Raw genomic sequence first — 21376 nt, forward strand, 5'->3', positions numbered from 1 at the left:
CATCTTCAACAAATGGTGCTGGCACAATTGGATGATGGTGTGTAGAAGACTGCAGATAGACCTATGTCTATTGCCATGCACAAAACTCAAGTCCAAATGGATCAAAGACCTCAACATAAATCCAGCCACACTGAACCTCTTAGAAGAGAAAGTAGGAGGTACCCTTGAACAAATTGGTATAGGAGACCGCTTCCTGAACATAACTCTAGGAGCACAGACACTGAGATCAACAATTAATATATGGGACCTCCTCAAACTTAGAAGCTTCTGTAAGGCAAAGGACAAAGTGGACAAGACCAAACGGCAGCCCACAGACTGGGAAAAGATTTTCACCAATCCTACATCTGACAAAGGGCTGATCTCCAAAAATATACAAAGAACTCAAGAAACTAGTCAACAAAACACCAAATAACCCTATTAAAAACTGGGGTATAGAGCTGAAGAGAGAATTCTCAATAGAGGAAATAAAAAAGGCTGAAAGACACTTAACTATCAGGGAAATGCAAATCAAAACAACTTTGAGATACCATCTTACTCCTTCCAGAATGGCTAAAATTAGAAACACCAACGACAACTTAGGCTGGACAGGGTATGAAGAAAGGGAAACACTCCTCCACTGTGGTGGGAGTGCAAACTCGTACAGCAATTTTGGTATCAGTATGGCGGTTCCTCAGAAGAGTGCTTTTAAATAAAGTGCTGAGTAGTTAGCTTGGTTGGGTGAGAGTGCTTAATGCACTGGCATTAGGACCTGAGTTTAAATCCTCAGCACTCATGTATAAAGTGGGGCATGAGCATACATGTACCTATAATCTCGACATTGTGGTAAGCAGAGACAGAGTTTGCTGCCAACCTAGTTAAAGAATGCAAGCTCCATGTTCAATGGGAGACGCTGTCTCACCGGAATACGGTGAAGTGTTGGAGAATAGAACACCCAACATCCTCTTCTCCTCTATAGATGTCCCCACATATATGCAGGTACACACAAAACCCTGACTTTAAAGGTTCACATGTATCTCTAGAGGTAGAGTGTTCGTGTGTCATGCACAAAGCCTTGAGATCGATCCCCATCACCACAACATTTTAGAGATGGAGACATGGCTCAGCAGTTAAGAGCACTTGTTGCAGAGGAGCAGAGTTCATGTCCCAGGACCCATATGGGGAGGCTTACAACCACCTATAACTCTAGATGCAAGAGGTTCTGACACCTGCTTCTGGCCTTGATGGGTATCCACGCTCATATGCACAGACACACAATTTTAAATAAATAAGTCTGAAAAATAACATTTTAGACTTGCATAAGGACTTAAAATACTTAGCACTTCTCATTTATACTGTTAGGGTCCAGTTTGAGTGCTAACAAATTGAAGGATCATTATATGCCTGTATGTGGTTTTAGACACTAAGAGTAACATTTTTTTCTTTTGTAGGAGAAGATGGAGTGAACTGGTTCATCAGTGACAAAGACATCGAGGTAAAATCAATTTTTAAAAAATTCTCAATAATAGGTTAATATTGTCCTTCCATGTATAGATTTCCATTTGTTTTACAACAATAACTTTTGGAAAAGTAATAGGCTTTTTTTTTTTTTTTTAAAGACATAGTCCCTATAGCTTAGAAGAGTAAGTTTGGTTTTAGTATGTGTGTGATTTAACTTGCCAGAAATTTAACTCAACTTTGATTTTTGTCAGCTGTGGGTAGTTGTAATCATTTGATACCCTTCTGTTTCTTCTTTATCTTGATGATTCCTCTTAGCCCCTATGGCCTGGTACTGCTAAGCTCAACACCGGAAATAGCTGTTTCTTCAGTGTAAGGAAATGGTCAGTCTATATTTAGAATGTAGCAGGTGCTTGTGTCAATTATTAGCCATATTGTAGCAAATACTTAAAAAATTTTAAGTTGTTTTCAACTTGATGTCAAGTTTTAAGATATGACCACATTGGAGGTAACTGTCAACCAGTTCAAGAGAATAACAGGTAAAAATAAATAAATAAATAAATAAATAAATAAATAAATAAAGCTTTTTCAAAAATGAAATTTATTTATGTGTGTATTTTTCTTTTTTTGAGACAGGGTCTCCTACATAGCCTAGGCTGGCCTCGAACTCGAGATCCTCCTGCCCCGGCCTCCCAAGTGTTGGGATTATAGTCATGAACCACCATGCCTGGTTTTAAAGATGGAATTCTGCCAAACAAGATAAGCGCATGGTTGGGATTTGCATATTCCTCTTTAGGTATTTCATATGATGTCTTTTGTTCATGTTCTTTCATAGATAGTAGACTATAACTAGAATATGGGACAGCTAGAATTGGGTCACATTGTAGCAGAATGTACAAGAACTATAGAGGAAGAATATTATCTCATGCTCTTAGAGAGTATAATTAGTTTTATAGGCAATAGAGATAGCCCTGTGCTTTTCCAAAGGATATATTTGGTAGTTATATGGTTTTATAATGTTTTGAAGCACAAAACCATAAAAATAACATTCCCTAGCTAAAATTACAAGCAAGCCTCTTATTCACAAATAAATATAGAAGTTAGCAACAACTAAATAAAGCATATCAGTATTCCTGGTAGACCCAAGCCCTAAGTGGAAAATAATAAGTGGGAGGGAGTCACATAGGCAGGTGTAAAACAAGTAAGGCTATCCTTGTGCCCACCTTTACGGGGTGGAGTCCACATCCAGGGTTAGGTTGGACATAGGTGTCTGCCAATTCTTGTGTCTTAACAAAGTAAGATTTAATGTTTCTTACTCATTGGTAGTTTTAAGAGGAAGAATAGATAGGTTTCCTTAAACTGACTAAAATAATTTTAATTCTTGATTTTTTTCCCTCTACCCTTAGGCCAAGATAGGCAATAACAGATCATCTGGAAGATGGACCAACCGATACTATTCAGCCAACAAAAATGTCACATGTAGAAATTGTGATAAACGTGGCCATTTGTCAAAAAACTGCCCCTTACCACAAGTACGTGAGATGCATGATGCTTTTTCTTGTTAGAGTCAAACTGTTAGGTCTAGAAGCCTATGATTTAGATTCAGCTCTTGTTCAAGTATGTTGGATTACAGGTAGTTCATGAGCCTGGTTCAGGGGTGAGCAGTAAGTACAGCATCTGGAAACCCTGGGATCCATTTCAGCTTCCCCATTATTAGGTGTGTGTCTGTGTGCAAATCACTTCCTATTCTATGCCTAGAAGACTGAGTGAAATGATCCCGTTTCCCTTTGAAATCTTCTCTTTAAACAGCATATTTCATTGTGTGATAATCTTCACTGCTAGAATTTTGTGATTGTTTTCATTTATATGTGTATACTAATACAAATTATATAAAGAAAGTACATCTACCTAGCTCTAAGATATTGTGCCATGTAGTGGCCCTATATACACATTCCTTCATTACCTAGTATCTCTTCTAAACAGCTCTTCACAGGCATATTTCTACTTTATGACTATTCCTCTCTAAGGTAAGGTATGCTACTAAGTAAGTGCCTGCTGGGCCTATATCCAGACCTAAGACTTTGGGGTAGCAACGTACTAATAGCTGTGTGCAAGCTCTGGGTCCAAACATTTGTCTGATTTTACAATTCTGCTCAAGGTTGGACTTTCACTGAATTTCAAGTTAGAAATAACTTTGTATCAAATTATATAGGAAAGAAATAACCAATGTCCTACCATTTGAGACTGATAAATTTGTGTTTTTCTGCCACATAGAAAGTCCGGCCTTGTTGCCTCTGCTCAGAGAGAGGACACCTCCAGTATGGCTGTCCAGCCCGTTTCTGCTTAGACTGCTCTTTGCCCATGTCTTCTACACACAGATGTCTTGAAAGATCTTCCTGGAGAAAACGGTGTGACCGATGTGATATGATAGGCCACTATGCTGACGTAAGTACCCTTAATGTAACTAATTCATTGAGACTTTGGACAGTGTACCAATTACAGCCATCAGCCAACCTACTTGAAAGAAAGTTTGATTTTGTTTGTTTGCTTGTTTTTTTGTTTGAGACAGGTTTTCTCTTTGTAGCCCTGGTTGTCCTGGAACTCAATCTGTAGACCAATCTGGCCTCAAACTGAGGGATCCCCTGTCTCTACCTCCCAGGTGCTAGGAATAAGTGTGTGTCATCAGGCCTGAAGAGATAGCTCAGGGTTAAGAGCACTGGCTGCTCCTCCAGGGGACCAGGGTTCAATTTCCAGTAGCCACATAGCAACTCACAACTGCCTATAATTCCTATTCCAGAGAGTCCAACACCCACGCATAGACACACATGCCGGAAAAAAACACCAGTGCACATAAAATTATTAAAAAAAAAAAAAAAAAAAAAAAGTGTGTGCCACCACACCTGGCTTTGAAAGAATATTTATTGTTCCCTAAATACTATTGTCATATCCCACTAGCCACTTGCCCAGCAAAGCAGTGCTCTTAATCTTGGGTATAAACTTAAAGAATCCATCAGGAAGAAACACCAAAAGATTTTTTTAAAGCCCATGCTAGCACCTTTATTTACTTACTAAATAAAAACTGATTTTTAGAGAGCTATATAATATCATGGAAATTTTACATACAAATTCATATATGCATTAATGAAAATAAATGTATACTTATACATTTTATACAGATGTGCATGTGAAACCTGGTCTGATATTCTTGTTGATGATTTTTTACTAGTGGTAAAATAATTCTAGTCTAAGACAATAAATACGTACCTCCCAGAACTTTAAATATGCTGGTTTTATCAGGTCTTTTTATATATGTAAGAAGTAACTCAGACATTGTAGTGTGGCCTATAATTCCAGCACCTAAGAATACTAGGCAGGAAGTTTTGAGGCTGGCAAAACCTCTCTCAAAAAAAGTAATTTTTTAGTAATAAAAAAGTTCAAGTAATTTAGAAGGCATTTCAGTTATTTGCAACATAGTCAGAATGATGCAGTAGACAGTGCTCACCTCCTGTTGTAAATGTGTGTGGGTTGAAAGGATTGGTTCTAATCACAGTTTCAGAGCCCAAAAAAGCTGATGGTGTAGACTCAGCTTTGATAGGGAATATGCAGCTTCCTACAGTCACGTTTACCTTACTTCTAATGAATATGTCACTAAGGGTCTGTCATTTTACCACATAAATGTATATATTTCTACAGAGTAACGGATGTTTATTTTGTATTTAAGAGTTAAGTATCGCTAAGTCATTTTTCACACTCTTACTTGGGTGCTGTCTCTTGTTGTTCCTCATTGTCTTTTTAATGCTACGATTGCAGACTTGTGCCAGAAGGCTGGACCAACTCATGAATGATGGTCAGGTTACTCTTAACTACTGTACCATATCCCCTACCCCACCTGTACTTCTGAACTGATAGTATCCATTTATTTCTTCCTCATTTTTCGGGACTTTGCAAGCCTTCCACTTCCCTCTATAGAAGCCTTCAGTTCACACTCATAACCTCTGATGATGCTGTGTTCCACCCATCCTGCCAATACCATCTTCTCGCCCACTACTACACTTTTCATACTTTCTCAGAAGACTTCTGAAACCTTAGTGACACTTTTTAACATTTTACAAGTTAAAAAATCAAGTGGGGCCCAAGAAGATGGGTCAGTGGATAAAAGCACTTGCCCACCAAGCCTGATCAGCTAAGTTGGATTCTCAGAACCCATATGGTAGAAAAAGAGAACAGACTCTCACAGGTTGTCCTCTGATCTCCATTCCACAGCATGCACTCATATACATGCACACTGAATAAATATTTTTAGAAATTGCAATAGATCAACAAAGTTAAACTTTCTCTTCCTATAGCCATACTTAGATGTCTGTTTTTGCCATAACCAGATACATAAATGCAAAGAAAATTCAAAATAAAAAAAAAACTGATGAGCCATGACCAAACTCTTGTTATATTTGAAATACTTCATTAGTTACCAACAGTGCAAAAACCATTTAACTCAAATTTCAGTTACAGTGTGAAAAATGGAGATATGGGTCAAGATCTAAGTCTACCTGCACCATTGGTTTTTGCCCTTAATGGACAAGAACATGGAGTGTGAAAAGATTTCCATCCTGAAAGTGCCCGAGGCTGTCCTCTTCCCAGTAACTTTTAAATCAGAGTCCTGTTGTGTATTTCAGGCTGGCCTTACACTCCCAATCCTCCTTCCTCAGCTTCCTGAATGCTGAGCTTACTAATGTCCACCCAATACCTGGCTTAACAACTTTTTTATTCTTTTGTTTTCTGAGATAGGGTCTCACTATGTAGACTTAGAAAGAGATACAAAGTCATATTTGAGAAACTTTAGCCATTCTGAACTCTTTTTTCCTTGCTCTGTTCCAGTCTTGAAGGGCTTCAGTATTAGTCACAATCTGCATTGTTTTTAACACTAGTAGGAAGGAACAGTTAACAGCATAGTCTAGAGTCTCAACCACTGTCATCATACTTGTTACTATCCTGGCATACTCTGTGAATATCAACTCTGGACTGTTATAAAAAGTTCCCACTTTGCCCATTTGCTTTCTCTGTTCAGTAGGCAGCTAGAGTAACCATTTTTGTTTGCTTGTTTTTGCTCTTTGGTGGTGGTGGTTGGGGGGGGGTTGTCTCACAAGATAGGCAGCTGCCTCCTAAATGCTGGGATTATAGGTGTGTGCCACCAATCCTGTCTTGGAGTAATCCTTTTTAATACGTCCCAGATTACTTCAATCCAAAATTCTTGTATGATTTTGTATCTCGCTGAGTCAAAATTCAGACTCATACAGTCTGTACATGGGCCATGTATGCTTTTGACTTCTTGGCTGTTGGTTTCCTGTATTAATCCCTGTTGGGTACTTTATTTAGAAGATTTCCTTGAAAGACCAAGTGAACTTTTCTCTGTACCCACCCTCTGTTATTTCCCACTAGTTACCCACAAGAGCTTACTTCCTCATCTTTGTCACATCTACCCAAGTGTCTCCTTTTGTCCACCCTGGTTAAACAGCACAACTCTACACCTTTGACTTCCTGCCCTCTTTTCCTATTTTTTTCTCAGTAACACTTAGATCTAACATTGAATTCACTTTTCTGTCCTCTACTTTGAACATAAGCTTCATGTCTGTTTTTAGAGTGTTTGTCATAGTAACTGGTTTCTGGGGCACTACTGCACTGTTGGAGCTCAATATAATTTTGAATAATGAATGAGTTGGAGGTAATAGATCCTTTGCACCCAGCCTCCAGGTAGATGAGTCTGAGTCCTCAAACCTTGCACACAAGCATGTCTGCTTGCACATTCTCAGCTTGAGTGGATAACAAACTTGGCCTAATAATTTTCTTAGTGCTGTTTAAAATCATTTCAATAGACCTTCTAGAAGCCAGCAAACTAAAGTGACATTTCTTAGGCAAAGGCAGTCCCTTTTCCTTTCTTTTCCAGGTTTCTTAGTACTCAAGTCTATATTTGTGTTCTTTTAAACATCCACCTTGTTGCCAAATACTTTTCCTAAATATGTGTGTTTTAAGTAAATGATGTAGCTATTTTGCAGTTCTTTTGTTTGGGCCTATCAGCTGCCAGGTTCTATAAGGAAGAATCTTAAAAAGTGACCTTGTGGTGAAATATAGATACTAAGTCAACTTGAATGGCTTAAAAGAACAAATTCAAGAAAAGATAAGTTAAATTTCAGGAAGCCTTTTATAATTCAAATAATTAAGGGAAAACTAATTTTCCTGTTAATTTACTTGAAAATCAGACCAACTGCTGACTTAATGATGATCACAAATGATAGAAAATCAATACAACTTAAAATGTACTAACCTAGCAAGGGTTCAGGAGATGGAAATGTAGAACTTCTCCCTCTTGGGGTGTTTTTTCCTTTTTGTTTCGGTTGTCATTGTTATTGCCACAAAAACAATTTGAAATTATAATAACCCAAATGCTAAGGAAGGCAAAGGGCTTATTTTGAAAATGAAATCATATCTGAGCTTGTGAGATGGGTCCATGAGTAAAAGTACTTGTCAATAAGCCTGGTAACCTGAGTTCAATCCCCTGCTCGTATATATGTGGTAGAAGAAGAGAAACAATTGTATCTAATGCTTACATACACACCACACTTGTGGTGGCATGGGCTTATCCACACACATGCAATAAATAAATTTAATAAAATAATTTAAATCATCTCGAATATAGAATATAGAATTATATATTATAATTGATTAGTTGATTTAAATAAGTGTGTAATCCTCTTGATGAACATCATGCCAATTAGGGAAGTAAAGAAGAAAATGAGACTTGGGCTAAATATACTTTTGTCTCCAGTGTTTTTCACATTTGTTATTTAAGCATAATATTGAAGCTAAGAAGCATGACTGGGATGGGTTGATTTGCTTAATTAAAGATAATCATTATGGGGCTGGAAAGATGGCTCAGAGATTGAGAGTACTGATTGCTGTTTCAGAGGTCCTGAGTTCAATTCCCCTCAATCACATGGTGGCTCACAACCATCTGTAATGAGATCCAGTGCCCTTGTCTGGCCTGCAGGGATACATGCAGGAAGAACACTGCATACATAATAAATAAATAAATAAATAAATAAATAAATAAATCTTTAAATAACCAAAAAAAAAAAAAAGATGATGATGATGATAATCATTAAATGAACCTACAAGTGCTTATTCAGTTAAGGCTGGGATACCAACAAGAAAGTTAAGCAGGCCTCTTCCCTTGTTCTTGTTATTATCACTTATTTGGGGCATCAGAGGTGTGGGCACACATGCCATGACATGTGAGTGGAGGTCAAAGGGCAGCTTTGGGGAGTTGCTTCTCTCCATCCACCTTGCTGAGGCAGGTCTCTCATGTTGCTGCTGCTCACTGCTTACTCCAGGCCAGCTGACCCTTGAGTTTCAGGATGCAGTCTCCTGCCTCCTCCCATCTTGCCACTGAAGTTGCTCTATTTTGATTCTGTGTTTCTGTGACAAAACACTGACCAAAACCAACTTGGAGGCATTTTCTCAGTTGAGATTCCCCTCTTCCCAGATGACTCAGCAAATGCCAAGTTGATGAAAAAGTAACTAACATAGTAGTGCTCAGATTGTAGACCCTATGCCCTTGCATCCAGGGATTGAACTTGGGTCCTAAGCCATCTCCCCAGACCAACTTTTGTCCTCATAATCCTTTTAGTGAAAATTGCTTATATGTTCATTGTTAAGAAAATAAATCCCAAGCCAAGAATTAGCCATTCATTGGAACTGTTCCCAAGCCACTTAATAAATGAATATCTGAACTTTTTGTAATTGCATATACATGTTCCACGTTTTAAATTGAAGCTATGAACCTTAACACATTTAAAGTAGACTCCAGCCCTGTTTTGAAATTCTGTTAATCAGTTTTCTTTCTCAACATCTCTAACGTCAAGCTGCCCTATAGCACATACCTCACAGCCTAGCACTTGGCCCTAGTAGTGAGCCTAGCAGCTTAATGACAGGATTTCTTTGTTGAAACTAAGAATGCACTAGTAGAGAACAGAAATAATTCTTTTTCTCCATAAGAGGGGAGATTGTCCTCCCAAGAACCTTCAGTTTCATTAAGAATTATGTGCTGCTTAGAAATGTACTTATACTTAGCATAGGCATACATGAGACTGACAAAGCAGATTTATACTAGCAATAAGGACAAATTCTGATACAGTTGTATTGTGATTAAGGAAGGCAAACCCTCATTAATGCCCTGTCAGGCTTTAGACATACTAAATACTGCAAGCTAAGGTCAGTTCTCCAAAACATCATTGATTCCAGACAGCTTCTGAACTGGATTCAACAAATCACTTTCAACCCATACAGTTATATACTAATTAACTCATTTAAACATGCAGTTGTATCCAACCTTTTGTCATTGCAACACACCATGGTTCCCTCTACAGTCCACACTCCATTCTCCAGTGCCATTATCTTCTGTAGAGTTCACATTCAAAGCCATTGTCATCTACAGAGTCACATTCTAGAAGTACAAAATTAAAATTGGAAAAAAATAGGTATATTAGGGAATTTTACAGTTTTTGTATTAGGCCACATTCAGAGCTGTCTTTGGCCACACCTAAAAGTATACATAATTTCCCTTGAAAACTTTAAAATATCTGTAGAATAATTTTTGAGTAAAAAAAGAAAAAGAGACTCGATTCTGTGTAATTTCTGTACATGCTTGTTTATATGTGTTTGTTCATGATTAAATGGAATAAAAGATTACATTTCATATTATTAACCTTGATTTTCCTCTGCACACTAAAAATAGAGACAAGCTGGGAGATGTAATTAGCTTTCCCTTTGCTTTAAATCATATTCTTTCATTTGTATAAAAAAGAGAGAAAGGGATATTTATTTCTGGAAGACTTCAAAGTAACCCAGACCTGGTGTCACAGCCTGTAATCCCAGCTGCTCAGGAGGATAAAGCAGAAGGATCACCAAGTTCAAGGCCAATCTGGGCAACTTAATGAGAACCTATTGCCTAGTAAAGTATACCAATTAGGATTGCTGATATAGCTCAATGTTAAGCCGCTTGCCCAGGCTGGGTAGTGGTGTTACTCTAGTTATATCAAGAATCATAGATGCATTTTTATTTTTTGTTCTTTGTTTCCTATTCTATGATGACTTGTATTCGTTTTTTAAATTATCGTATATATTAAAGGTGTAATGTATTACTTATGAATAATTATATGTCATAAATACTTTGGGAATAGTATAGTCAGTAACTAACATTTACTACTGTTGACTGTTCTTTAGCCATTCTAATAGATGTGTAATACTGCTCTTTTTGTGGTTTTAGTTTTTGTCTGCCTAGTGACTAACTAAATATCCTCTTGTGTGTTTATTTTTATCCCTGTTTTGTCTTTGACGTGTTTACATCCCTTCCTATGTTTAATTTCAGTACTTATTTTCTCATCATTTTAGATATAACTTATGCCTATATGATTCAGAAATATCTTCCCAATCAACAGCTTGTCTTTTTAAATTATTTATTTATTTATATTTTATTGATCTATACATTTCTCCCTCTTCCCTCTCTCCTTCTATCCTCCCCACTGCCCACCATCCTCCCAGTTTACTCAGGAGATCTTGTCTTTCTCCCTTACTATGCGAATCCATAAATGTCTCTCTTAGGGTCCTCTTTGTTACTTAGGTTCTCTGGGGTTGTGGCCTGTAGGATGGTTGTCCTTTGCTTTATGTCTAATATCCACTTATGAGGGAGTACATATTAGATTTGTCTTTCTGGGTCTGGGTTACCTTATTCAGGGTGGCTTTTTCTAGTTCTGTCCATTTGCCTACAGATTTCAAGATATCATTGTTTTTTACCACTGAGTAGTACTCCATTGTATAAATGTACCACATTTTCCTTGTCCATTCTTTGGTTGAGGGGTATCTAGATTGTTTCCAGGTTCTGACTATTACAAATATTGCTGCTATGAACATAGTTTAACAAATGTTCTTGTGGTTTGCGTGTGCCTCCTTTTGGGTATATGCCCAAAAATTGTATTGCTGGGATCTTGAGGGAGATTGATTCTCAATTTTCTGAGAAATTGCCATATTGATTTCCAAAGCAGCTGTGCAAATTTGCACTCCCTCCAGCATAAACCGTCATCAGAGTTTTTGATCTTGGCCATTCTGACAGGCATAAGATGGTATCTCAGAGTTGTTTTGATTTGCATTTCCCTGATAGCTAAGGATGTTGAGCATTTCCTTAAGTGTCTTTCAACTGGTTGAGATTCCTCCATTGAGAATTCTTTTTAGATGTGTACCCCATTTTTTATTGAATCATTTGGTTTTGATGTCTAGTTTTTTAGGTTCTTTGTATGTTTTGATAATCAGTCCTCTGTCAGATGTGGGTTTGATAAAGATCTTTTCCCATTTATAGACCACCGTTTTGTCTTGTTGACTATGTTCTTTGCTATACAGAAGCTTCTCAGTTTCCGGAGGTTCCCTTTATTCATTATTGCTGTCAATGTCTGTACTACTGGTGTTATATTCAGGAGTGTCTCCTGTGCCAATGTGTTCAAGGCTACTTCCCACCTTCTCTTCTATGAGGTTCACTGTGGTTAGTCTTATGTTGAGGTCTTTGATCCATTTAGACTTCAGTTTTGTGCATGGCCATAGACACCTATCCGACTGCAATCTTCTACATGTTGACATCCAGTTATACCAGCATAATTTGTTGAAGATGCTTTCTTTTTTTTTTCTATTTTATAACTTTAGCTTCTTATTAAAAAATCAGGTTTTCATAGGTATGTGGGTTGGTATCAGGGTCTTCGACTTGATTCCATTGGTCCACCTGTCTGTTTTTATGCCAATATCAAGCTGTTTTCATTACTGCAGCTCTGTAGTAATAGAGTTTGAAGCCAGGTATGGTGATACCTCCAGACATTCCTTTATTATACAGGATTGTTTTGGCTAATCTGGCTTTTTTGTTTTTCCATATGAAGTTGAGTATTGTCCTTTTGAGGTCTGTGAAAAATTGTGCTGGAATTTTGATGGGTGTTGCATTGACTCTGTAGATTGCTTTTGGTAAGATTGCTATTTTTACTATGTTGAGCCTACTTATCCAAAAGCATGGGAGATCTTTCCATTTTTTGATGTCTTCTTCAGTTTCTTTCTTCAGAGACTTAATGTTCTTGTTATAAAGGTTTTTCACTTGTTTGATCAGAGTTACCTCAAGATATTTTATGATATTTGTGGCTATTGTAAAGGGTGATATTTCTCTGATTTCTTTTTCAGTCCTTATCATCTATATATAGGAGGGCTACTGATTTTTTTTTGTTGTTGTTGTTTGTTTGTTTTGTTTTATTTAATCTTGAATCCTGCTATATTACTGAAAATATTTATCAGTTGTAGGAGTTTCCTGGTAGAATTTTTCGGGTCACTTATGTATATTATCATATCATCACCAAATAGCAAAAGTTTGACTTCTTCCTTTCTAATCTGTATCCTCTTGATTTTTGTTGTCTTATTGCTCTAGCTAGAACTTCAAGGACAATATTGAGTAGATATGGAAAGAGTGGACAGCCTTGTCTTGTTCCTGATTTCAGTGGGATTGTTTTGAGTTTCTCTCCATTTAATGTTAGCTATTGGCTTGGACAACTTATCTTTTACTTTCTAGGTTGTTCTTTGACTGACAAACTTGTAAATTTGAGATACAACTTACCAGCCTTTCCTTTTAAGTCTTATGTTTTTGGTGCATTTCTAAGAATTTTTTACCCAACCTCAGGCTATAAAAATTTTGTCCTGTGATTGTGGGTCCATTTTGAGTTGATCATTTTCACCATTCATTTAAGTCCATCCTTTGTGTGTTTGTTAAAGATTATATAGCTACACTTATGTGAATTGATTTCTAGACTTTATTCTTGGTACTGATTTATATATTTGCCACAGTACAGGTACCCAACTCTTGACTACTGTTGCCCCCACAGTCTTAAGTCCAGGTAGTAAGAATTGTTTCTGAAAACTTTATTTTTTTCTCTCTAATTGTATTTCCTTTCTCTTTCCAAATGATTATAAAATTAGCTTGTTTACCTATGATAAATCCTGGTTGGATTTTGATTATTGAATTTAATCTATTACTGACCATAGGGACAGTTAACTCTATTGAGTTAACTAATTGAGTGTTCTAATCCGTAAATACAGTGTATGTCTTACTACTTAGTCTGGATTTCTTTGGTTTCTATTATAAGAATTTTAAAGATTTCAATATGTACATGTTCCTCATTTAGATTTACACATATTTTTATTGGAATTATACCAAAAGATATTTTGATTTATCAAATTGCTTTCAGTCATTTATTACTTGTGTATAGAAAAATATTTAGGATTAAATATGTGTAGTAGTTATCAAGTGTTACAAACACAGTTAACTTACTTTTGGCTGCCTGTGTTTTCTGTTTACAGTGAATGGGGTGTGTGTGTGTGTGTGTATGACAGAAAGAGAGGAGAGAGAGAGGCAGGGGAGATCAAGTGTTTTCTTCAACCACTTCTCCCCTATTTTTTGAAACAGGATCTCACTAAAGCTACAGCTCCCTGATTTGGTTAGACTTGACTGGCCAACAAGCTCCAAAGATCCTCATGCCTCTGCCTCCCCAACACTAGGATTACAGGAGTGTGCCACCTCACCCTACTTTTTACATGAGTACTAGAGATCCAAACTCAGGTGTTGATGCTTACACAGCAAGCACTTTACCAACTGGCTGACTCCCTAATCCCTTTATGATGTTTCTAAGATGAGCTTTCATATTACATTGTGACAGAATCAGATAGCACAACTGTGGAACAAAAGTGTATCTGACATAACCCTGGATGCTATAAGAATCTTGGGAGAAAGGAAAAGGGGAATTTTCACAGAATTTCATAGTATTTGCATAACTAGAACTGAATGATAGAGCTCAATTATGAATAGAAATAACTTAATGTAGTTAACAAAGAAAATAATTTGTTTCATTAGGTTTTTGTCATTTGAAATTCTGTTTATATTTTATATTTGTAAATATAAATAATAAAAGTCAAATTCACTGTTCATTGGGCACTATCAGAGAGCTCATGACAGTTAAGGATTAAGAGATATCATCAACCTTTTTGTTGTTGTTCATGTATGAGAATGGCAGGATTTGAGATGGAGGCCCTAGGCCGGCGAGATGGCTTAACAGGTAAGAACACTTGCCACCAAGCCTTATGACTTGAGTTTGATCCCCAGAATCTACATGGTAGGAGGGAAAAACCAGCTCCAGCAAGTTGTCTTCTGACCTCCACATGCATGCACACATTCAAATGCATACATACAAAGCAAATAAATGTAAAAGGTTATTTTAAAAAGAAATGGTAGGAATAGAGGGAGAGTGTAATGGTTAAGAGCAGTTGTTTTTTCAGAAAATAGGAATTCAATTCCCAGCACCCACATGGTGGCTCACAACCATCTATCTGTAACTGCAGCTCCAGGGAGCCATCAGGCATCAGCTGTGAACATAGTACACATGCATGCTTGCCCTCAAAACACTCAAGCACAGAAAATTAATTAGAAAATAATGCAGGTTCTGGCTGTGTTGGCATGCACATCTAATTCCAGAATTCAAGAGGTCAGGCAGGGCTACAGAGTGAAACTGTCTCAAAATCCAAATAAATAAACCCATAAGTCATTGAAAAGATAGAATTTCTGAGTAAGTTGAAAGTTGTAAAAAAGTTCAAGATCCTGGAGAACGGGAGACCTTCCTCGCCTGTGTACATTATTCTATGTTTACTAGAGTACCATCCATATAAATCTTCAGAATGACAAGGATTTGTCTTCCAAGTTTCTCCTTCCCTAGTGGAAATCTCTGGTTACTGTTCAAAAGGAAGAACTTGTAAAAATGCTGTGAGTATTATTGTTTCAACATTGTAACGAAAAGAAGTCAACTAAGTTTGAGTAAATTGAGCAGGGATATGTCACTTTGCGAATAGAGTGGACTGCTTTGGGTTTTCATAAGTGGCCAAAATATTTTAATGTTTTTGTTGTGGGAGTTAGTTGTAAGATACAATGTCAGATATTATCTGATCCAATATTCTTTTCTGTGTATTTTTGAAAACCTCATCTGAATATCTTAGGTGCTCATCAATTTAATTTTTTTTTCCACTGTGAAGGAGCCACAGTGGATACAACTAAATAAAAATCTAGTTTATCCTTTCCTTTTTGATTTGTTTTTGTGAGTCTTTGCCTTTCTACTAAGCTTGACCACAAAGAAGAGCTAACCACTATCCAGTGGAGTCTCGGCTGCCTTGTTAATGTCCATTTGTCCATGACCATAGAGCTCCAATGGAAGTATAGAGAGTGCCAATCTCACGTGACTGTAGTACTAACTAAGAATAGTTGAGCACTCGCTATGTAGCAGGCATTGTTCTAAGGAATTACTCTTACCAAGTCTCACCATCACAGCAGCCCATTGAGCCATAGAAACCATGTTTTACAAATAAGGAAGCTGAGACACAGGGTCTATATTTGTCCAAGCCAATAAGTACAGGGCCAGGATTTGAACCCAGCCATTTATTTGGTTCTGGCTTGCTGATTTTAACTGTTGTGTTCTCATGATTCATTATCCTCATTTCCTTCTATTGTTTTGCTTGCAGTATCGTTAGATAAAAACAGCATGTGTTAGAAGATTAGCAACTGTTTGTAAAAATGAACTTGCATCAGTCTGGAATCATAGGATATCTCCAGAAACATTTGAGATTCCTTATACAGAAATCTTCCTCAAAAAAAAAAAAAAAATGTCACTTAAGAGAACTGAGTATGTGTGAGTGTGTTGCTATATAGCATGTCGGTTTAAAATTTGACCTCGGATAAAACTGTGGAATCTGGTTCAATTTGGAAGCAGCTTTGGGATATCAATCAATGAATGACTTTTCATACTGACTGCCGAAAAAAACAAATGTACATTCTATATGTATTGTCACACATAGGCGATGTATATGTGTATAGATGTATTTGTTAATGTGTGTTATAGCTTCTCTTTACCAAGAGCAGCCAGCTTTTTATTCCAGGGTAGAAATATTGTAAGCAACCTTAAAATAGTAACATCTTGAATTTTAATTATAGATTTCTGTTATGTTAGACCTTAGAGCTGTTTTTTTTATGTAGAATTTTAATTTAGGGTAAATGTTAGAATATTCTCTTAAATTTTTCACCCTAAGATAAATTCTAGCCCACATATACTCAGTGTGTATGCAATAGGAAACAAACACATTGTGTGTCAGAGAGATGGCATGCATACACAGTGATTGGCCAAGTATTTGGACAGTTGGGTGACTTGAGAGTCATTATATGAAGAGTGTGTTGACCAGGCTGCAGCATAGGGTCATTCATTTGAAATGAAGGCGCCTACAACGCTACAAATGTACATATGGGAGAATTACACTGATAGTTGAATCCAGAAACTCATATTTTTCTTGCCATCGCTTCTCATTCAACAGATTTTAAACAAAATTATTCTCTTTAGCTTTTTCTATTTAAGTTATTCACCATCCCTGAATATTGCTTGTTTTATTAAATCTTTTGTTTTGCTGCAGTGACTTAAGGGGCCAGCTCTTAACAGCAGAGGCTTTGACAAAGCACCAGAGGGTTCTGTTAAAAAGTTGTGTTTCGTAATTGTAGTTGTCGTGTCAGAGCCTAACTGACTTGGAGCTGAAGGATTTTTGTGAGATGAGTAGCTGTGCCAGCAGGGACCCAAGTCTCCTGGGCTGGCCGCGCTCTCATTAAGATTTGCCGCTAGCAGTGGCGGTGTTCAGCATGTATGTGACGTGCATTCTGTTATTGTATGCTTGGCTTGTCAGCCTGCAGCTTTCTGACACTCACTTATGTCACTCTTTATTCAGAGAGGAAGAAGCTTTTGATAATTTGACAAGACAAGCTCTTAAACGATCTAGGTCATGGCCTTCACTGTCTGTGATTGTGAACATATTTCCTGAAAGCCCTGTCACTCATCACAGCTACATTTTCTCCCGGGGAGCCACAGGCCTGTCCTGGTCTCTTGTCAGCTCATACATTTTGGTTATTCATATACCAAATACAGTACTGAGGGTTTTTTTTTTTTTTTTTCCTTCCCTTTTGCAAATGCTAGCATGTTAGTAAGGCTAATCCTTTCTCCTGTGCTGTGTTCCCAGCAGGGCTGCGTTCAAGGGCTCTCTCTAGTACAAGGCAGACAACTGGCCAAGGGGAGCTGAGGAGGAGAAAGGCCGCTTAGTGCTGTTTTTGTGTTTGTTCATTGTTGTGGAAATATGAGAACTGGTGGCAAGGGCCTTGTCTGTTGAGCACTTGAGTCTTGGTCTGCTGTCAGGGGCTGTTTAAGATTGAGTGTTTTATTTTCTTTGATGTACGCATTTGAGAATAGGGAAGTGGGAATTAAACAACAGATGCCCTAAGCCGTTGTTCTCATAAAACAATAATTAGCACCTGATAAAATTCAATATGGGTCGAAATGCACAATATAAACTCTCAATTCATCTGGCATGGCAAACTGTGTTAATTCATCTTTGAATTTTATGAATAATAACAATCAGTTATTTATGTATGTTTATTATCCAAAATTCAATAGACAGGAAAACAAGTTGGGCAAAAGTTGGCAAACAGTGTACCACATTGCAGAAACAGATGTACAAGTGTGCTTTGTGTGCTCAGTTGTGTGACTTAAGGACGCCCTGTGGGTCCGTCTACCTAAGTGCCAGTAATGGGAGAGGACCGAGGCAGTAATGCAGCTGTGCTTTGATGGCGCTTTATTCCGTTTTCACTTGAAATGAGCTGTACAGCTCACTACTCACTCAGTTTGAAATTTATTTTAAAATACATTGACCAAGCTTTGGTAAGAAATTTTAAAATACGTATGTAGAATAATGCTAAGTAATGTTAAAAAGAAGAGGAAGAAGTGACTGCCAAAGCTTTAGCATGTAAAAAAAAAAAAATAGGATTTTAAATTTTGAAGAATGGTGCTGTTATGTTTCATATTTAAATAAATGTATCTGCTTTCTGTTGACCCTTTCTTTGAAGTCTCTTTTCTAACTTTATATAGTATTATGTATAAAATAGTAAAAGGAAGGTGTGCATAGGAATGCTAAGTAAAGCTACTTAGAAAATAGCCAGGAAGAATTTTTAAATTACAGTGCTATTGTCTAATAAAAGAAAAGGAGTTTCAAATCTTTCACTACTAAATTTCTGTATAAGTCATCATCTTTGTTACAAAGCAATCAAATGATTGTTTAAAAACCAAGTAATTTTTTTTATTACAAAATTGCTACTATACTATACTAGCAAAGATCACATGGTAGAGTGACATTCTGCCAGTCTACAACAACTCAGTGATTGTGATTTTTCAACCGTATTATTCTGAGGATACTGTGGTAATCAAGAACTATCCATAACTAATGTATAAATAACTGCTTGCTTATCTCAATAGTAATCCAACTCAAATTATATATACACAGCAAAAAGCTTACTAGGATATTCACAGATATATCATACATTAGGTCTTTGTAAGTATGTTTGTACTTAAGAACTTTTGTAGCCGACAACTTTGTAGGTATTATTTATCTGTTACTAACATTGTCTTTGCCTCCTGAAGCTACTTTTTATTTTGTAAATTTAGTTTTTTTTAGTTAGTTTTATTCATCCAGAAACCATTGCCATAAGCAGTGGATTTTTCACACACTTTACATTTTATTAATATGCCATTAAAACTGGGCAGCTGACTATTGGACATTCTTATTTACTCACTTCTATATAGAAAATTGCATGAACTAGTTAGAGTGTATGAGATGTGGGGGTTTTTTCCAGCTGAGTTATACTATCTTTGTCTAACCACTTATGTGGTATTTTCAGTAGAATTTTTGCTATTCCTAGTTGCTGTCATCAGCATTCTGTTTCTGCAAAGATGGTCAATTGATGAGCTAAATAGTGCTGTTAGAGACAGTGTTTCCTAAACAAGATCATAATTTGCCATGAAGAGATTGACGTGTGACTCAGAGAAGAGTCTCTTACCGTGTTTGTTACTGTTGTCGAGTATTTGTTGTTATCTATTCTGATTTCAGTAAGTTCGTCTTTGATAGAATTTTTGAGGTTTCATTGTTTTGCTTTTAGAATATTCCTCTATAAATATGAACGTGTAAAATTTTAGCATTTAATGGAAAGAACTTAAACTTGAGGTTTTTGGGGGGGTTGTTTTGGTTTGCTTTTTTTTTTTTAATTCTCTTTTTCATCAAGTATTAAGTTAGCACCACATGGTTAGATAAAAGATAGCAGCAGCTATTACAAATAAGTACATAACACAGTGAGGGCTTCTTAGAGAAGCACTTGCTTTAAAATTGCCTTCTGATGTGCTTCCAAAGTTCCGAATGCTCTTTTAAAAGATGTGTTTGGTTAGTTGTACAGATTTTGATCACTGCTCTTGATTTACTAGTTTAACTGAGTTATGACTCTTTACCCCACCTTAGTACCCAAACTTCTAACCTGAGAAGGAAGAGAGGAGGAAAACTTTGTTACTGGCTTCCTGACAATGGCAGGGAGTGTGTTAAACCAGTGTAAAATTCAATTAAACTGTCTAGCCAGGTTTTTGAAGCTGAAATGCAGACCCTTTCTGTTAAGCTTCTTATTTTCCTGTGACCGACACCGGTGGATGCTGGGTTATGCCAAAACCAACAGGCTGTAAAGTACCTTGTTTCATGCTCCCAGCTGATCAATATTTTTATTTTCCAGGCTTGCCCAGAAATCTGGAGGCAGTATCACCTAACGGTGAGTAAAAACACCTTTTTATTTTCCCCAACACCCAGCCTATTTACCCTTCTCTGAACTGCTGACCATAAAATATAGACAAGCATCTTCTGCAGCAAGATAATAAACATCTGGAGAGTCTATATTGAGAAAGCAGTAATACACCTTTCCCTCTCTCCTTCCCACTGCCTGTCCTTTATTTTCCTATTTTTAAAAGATTTCAAATGATTTTATTATTCACGTCATTGAATGATTATATGGTGATACTCCCAGGCTTAGACTATATTGGTTAAATGAAAGGAGAAAAGTATGTATAAAGCAGTGTAATAATACAGTGCCTTTAGACTATTGTTACCACAGTCCATAAGCATACAGCCCACAATACCATCCATTGTCATTTTTCTGCTTTTACTGAGATATTATACATTCTTAAAAGATTAGAAAAAACTTAGTGTACCTCTCATAGGACAGTTCAACTCTCCTGTCCTTAAAACTCTCTTGACATACATGCTTAGTAGTCAAATTATTCAACTCTGATTTATTAATATTTTAGTCTTAGTAAAAGCAGAAAATGTTGCTATACAATCCAGTTGACTGATGCCCAGTATTACGAAGTCAGCTCACTTTGATTCTCCAGCTTAAACAATGTCAGTAGTTCATTGTTGCTTTACTGTTCATTCTCAAGTTGTGCTGAGAGACAATTTCATTTCATTATACAGTTATATAACTTAATATTATTAATAGTTGTTGAAGTTAATATAAAAAGGGTTTTGAGTATAATAAAGAAGATCAGAAAAGAGAAGAGGCAGTTAAGAAAAAATATCTTCATACTGCTTTCCTCTTATAGAAATAAAAAGTGAGCCAACAGGTAGACTCATCTCCCATTTTCTCTCTGGGCCACAGTGCCTGGGATAGTATCTGCAGGTCTATTTAAAGCCTTAGTGTTATAGAAAATAAAAGTTGAATACATGTCTACATGTAATAAATGCAATGGATTGTGTTTGTGGTATTGTATCAGTTCCTTGGTAACAGAATAATGGTGAAGCCCTTATAGCCTAAACCTGGTGAAAACAGAATTGTTCTTACACTTCTCAAGATCATGGAGTCTCTGTATAATGGTGCAGCAGTACTCATTAGCTTATTAAATAATATCATAGTAAATTTGACTATTCTTTTAGCTTT

General features: G+C 36.8%; 1 protein-coding gene across 3 annotated transcripts in view; it reads left to right on the plus strand.

The window, feature by feature from the left end:
* Positions 1 to 21376, plus strand: part of Zcchc7 (zinc finger CCHC-type containing 7) — a 181139-nt gene that overhangs the window by 137426 nt on the left and 22337 nt on the right. For all 3 annotated transcript variants that reach the window (XM_051187704.1, XM_051187706.1, XM_051187705.1), the window contains exons 3-6: positions 1428 to 1471; positions 2841 to 2966; positions 3709 to 3879; positions 20180 to 20215. In XM_051187704.1, coding sequence (XP_051043661.1) covers positions 1428 to 1471; positions 2841 to 2966; positions 3709 to 3879; positions 20180 to 20215 — 377 coding nt within the window. The remainder of the gene's footprint in view (positions 1 to 1427; positions 1472 to 2840; positions 2967 to 3708; positions 3880 to 20179; positions 20216 to 21376) is intronic.

The sequence above is a fragment of the Phodopus roborovskii genome, unplaced genomic scaffold (assembly GCF_943737965.1).
Source record: "Phodopus roborovskii unplaced genomic scaffold, PHOROB, whole genome shotgun sequence".
Lineage (NCBI taxonomy): Eukaryota > Metazoa > Chordata > Mammalia > Rodentia > Cricetidae > Phodopus > Phodopus roborovskii.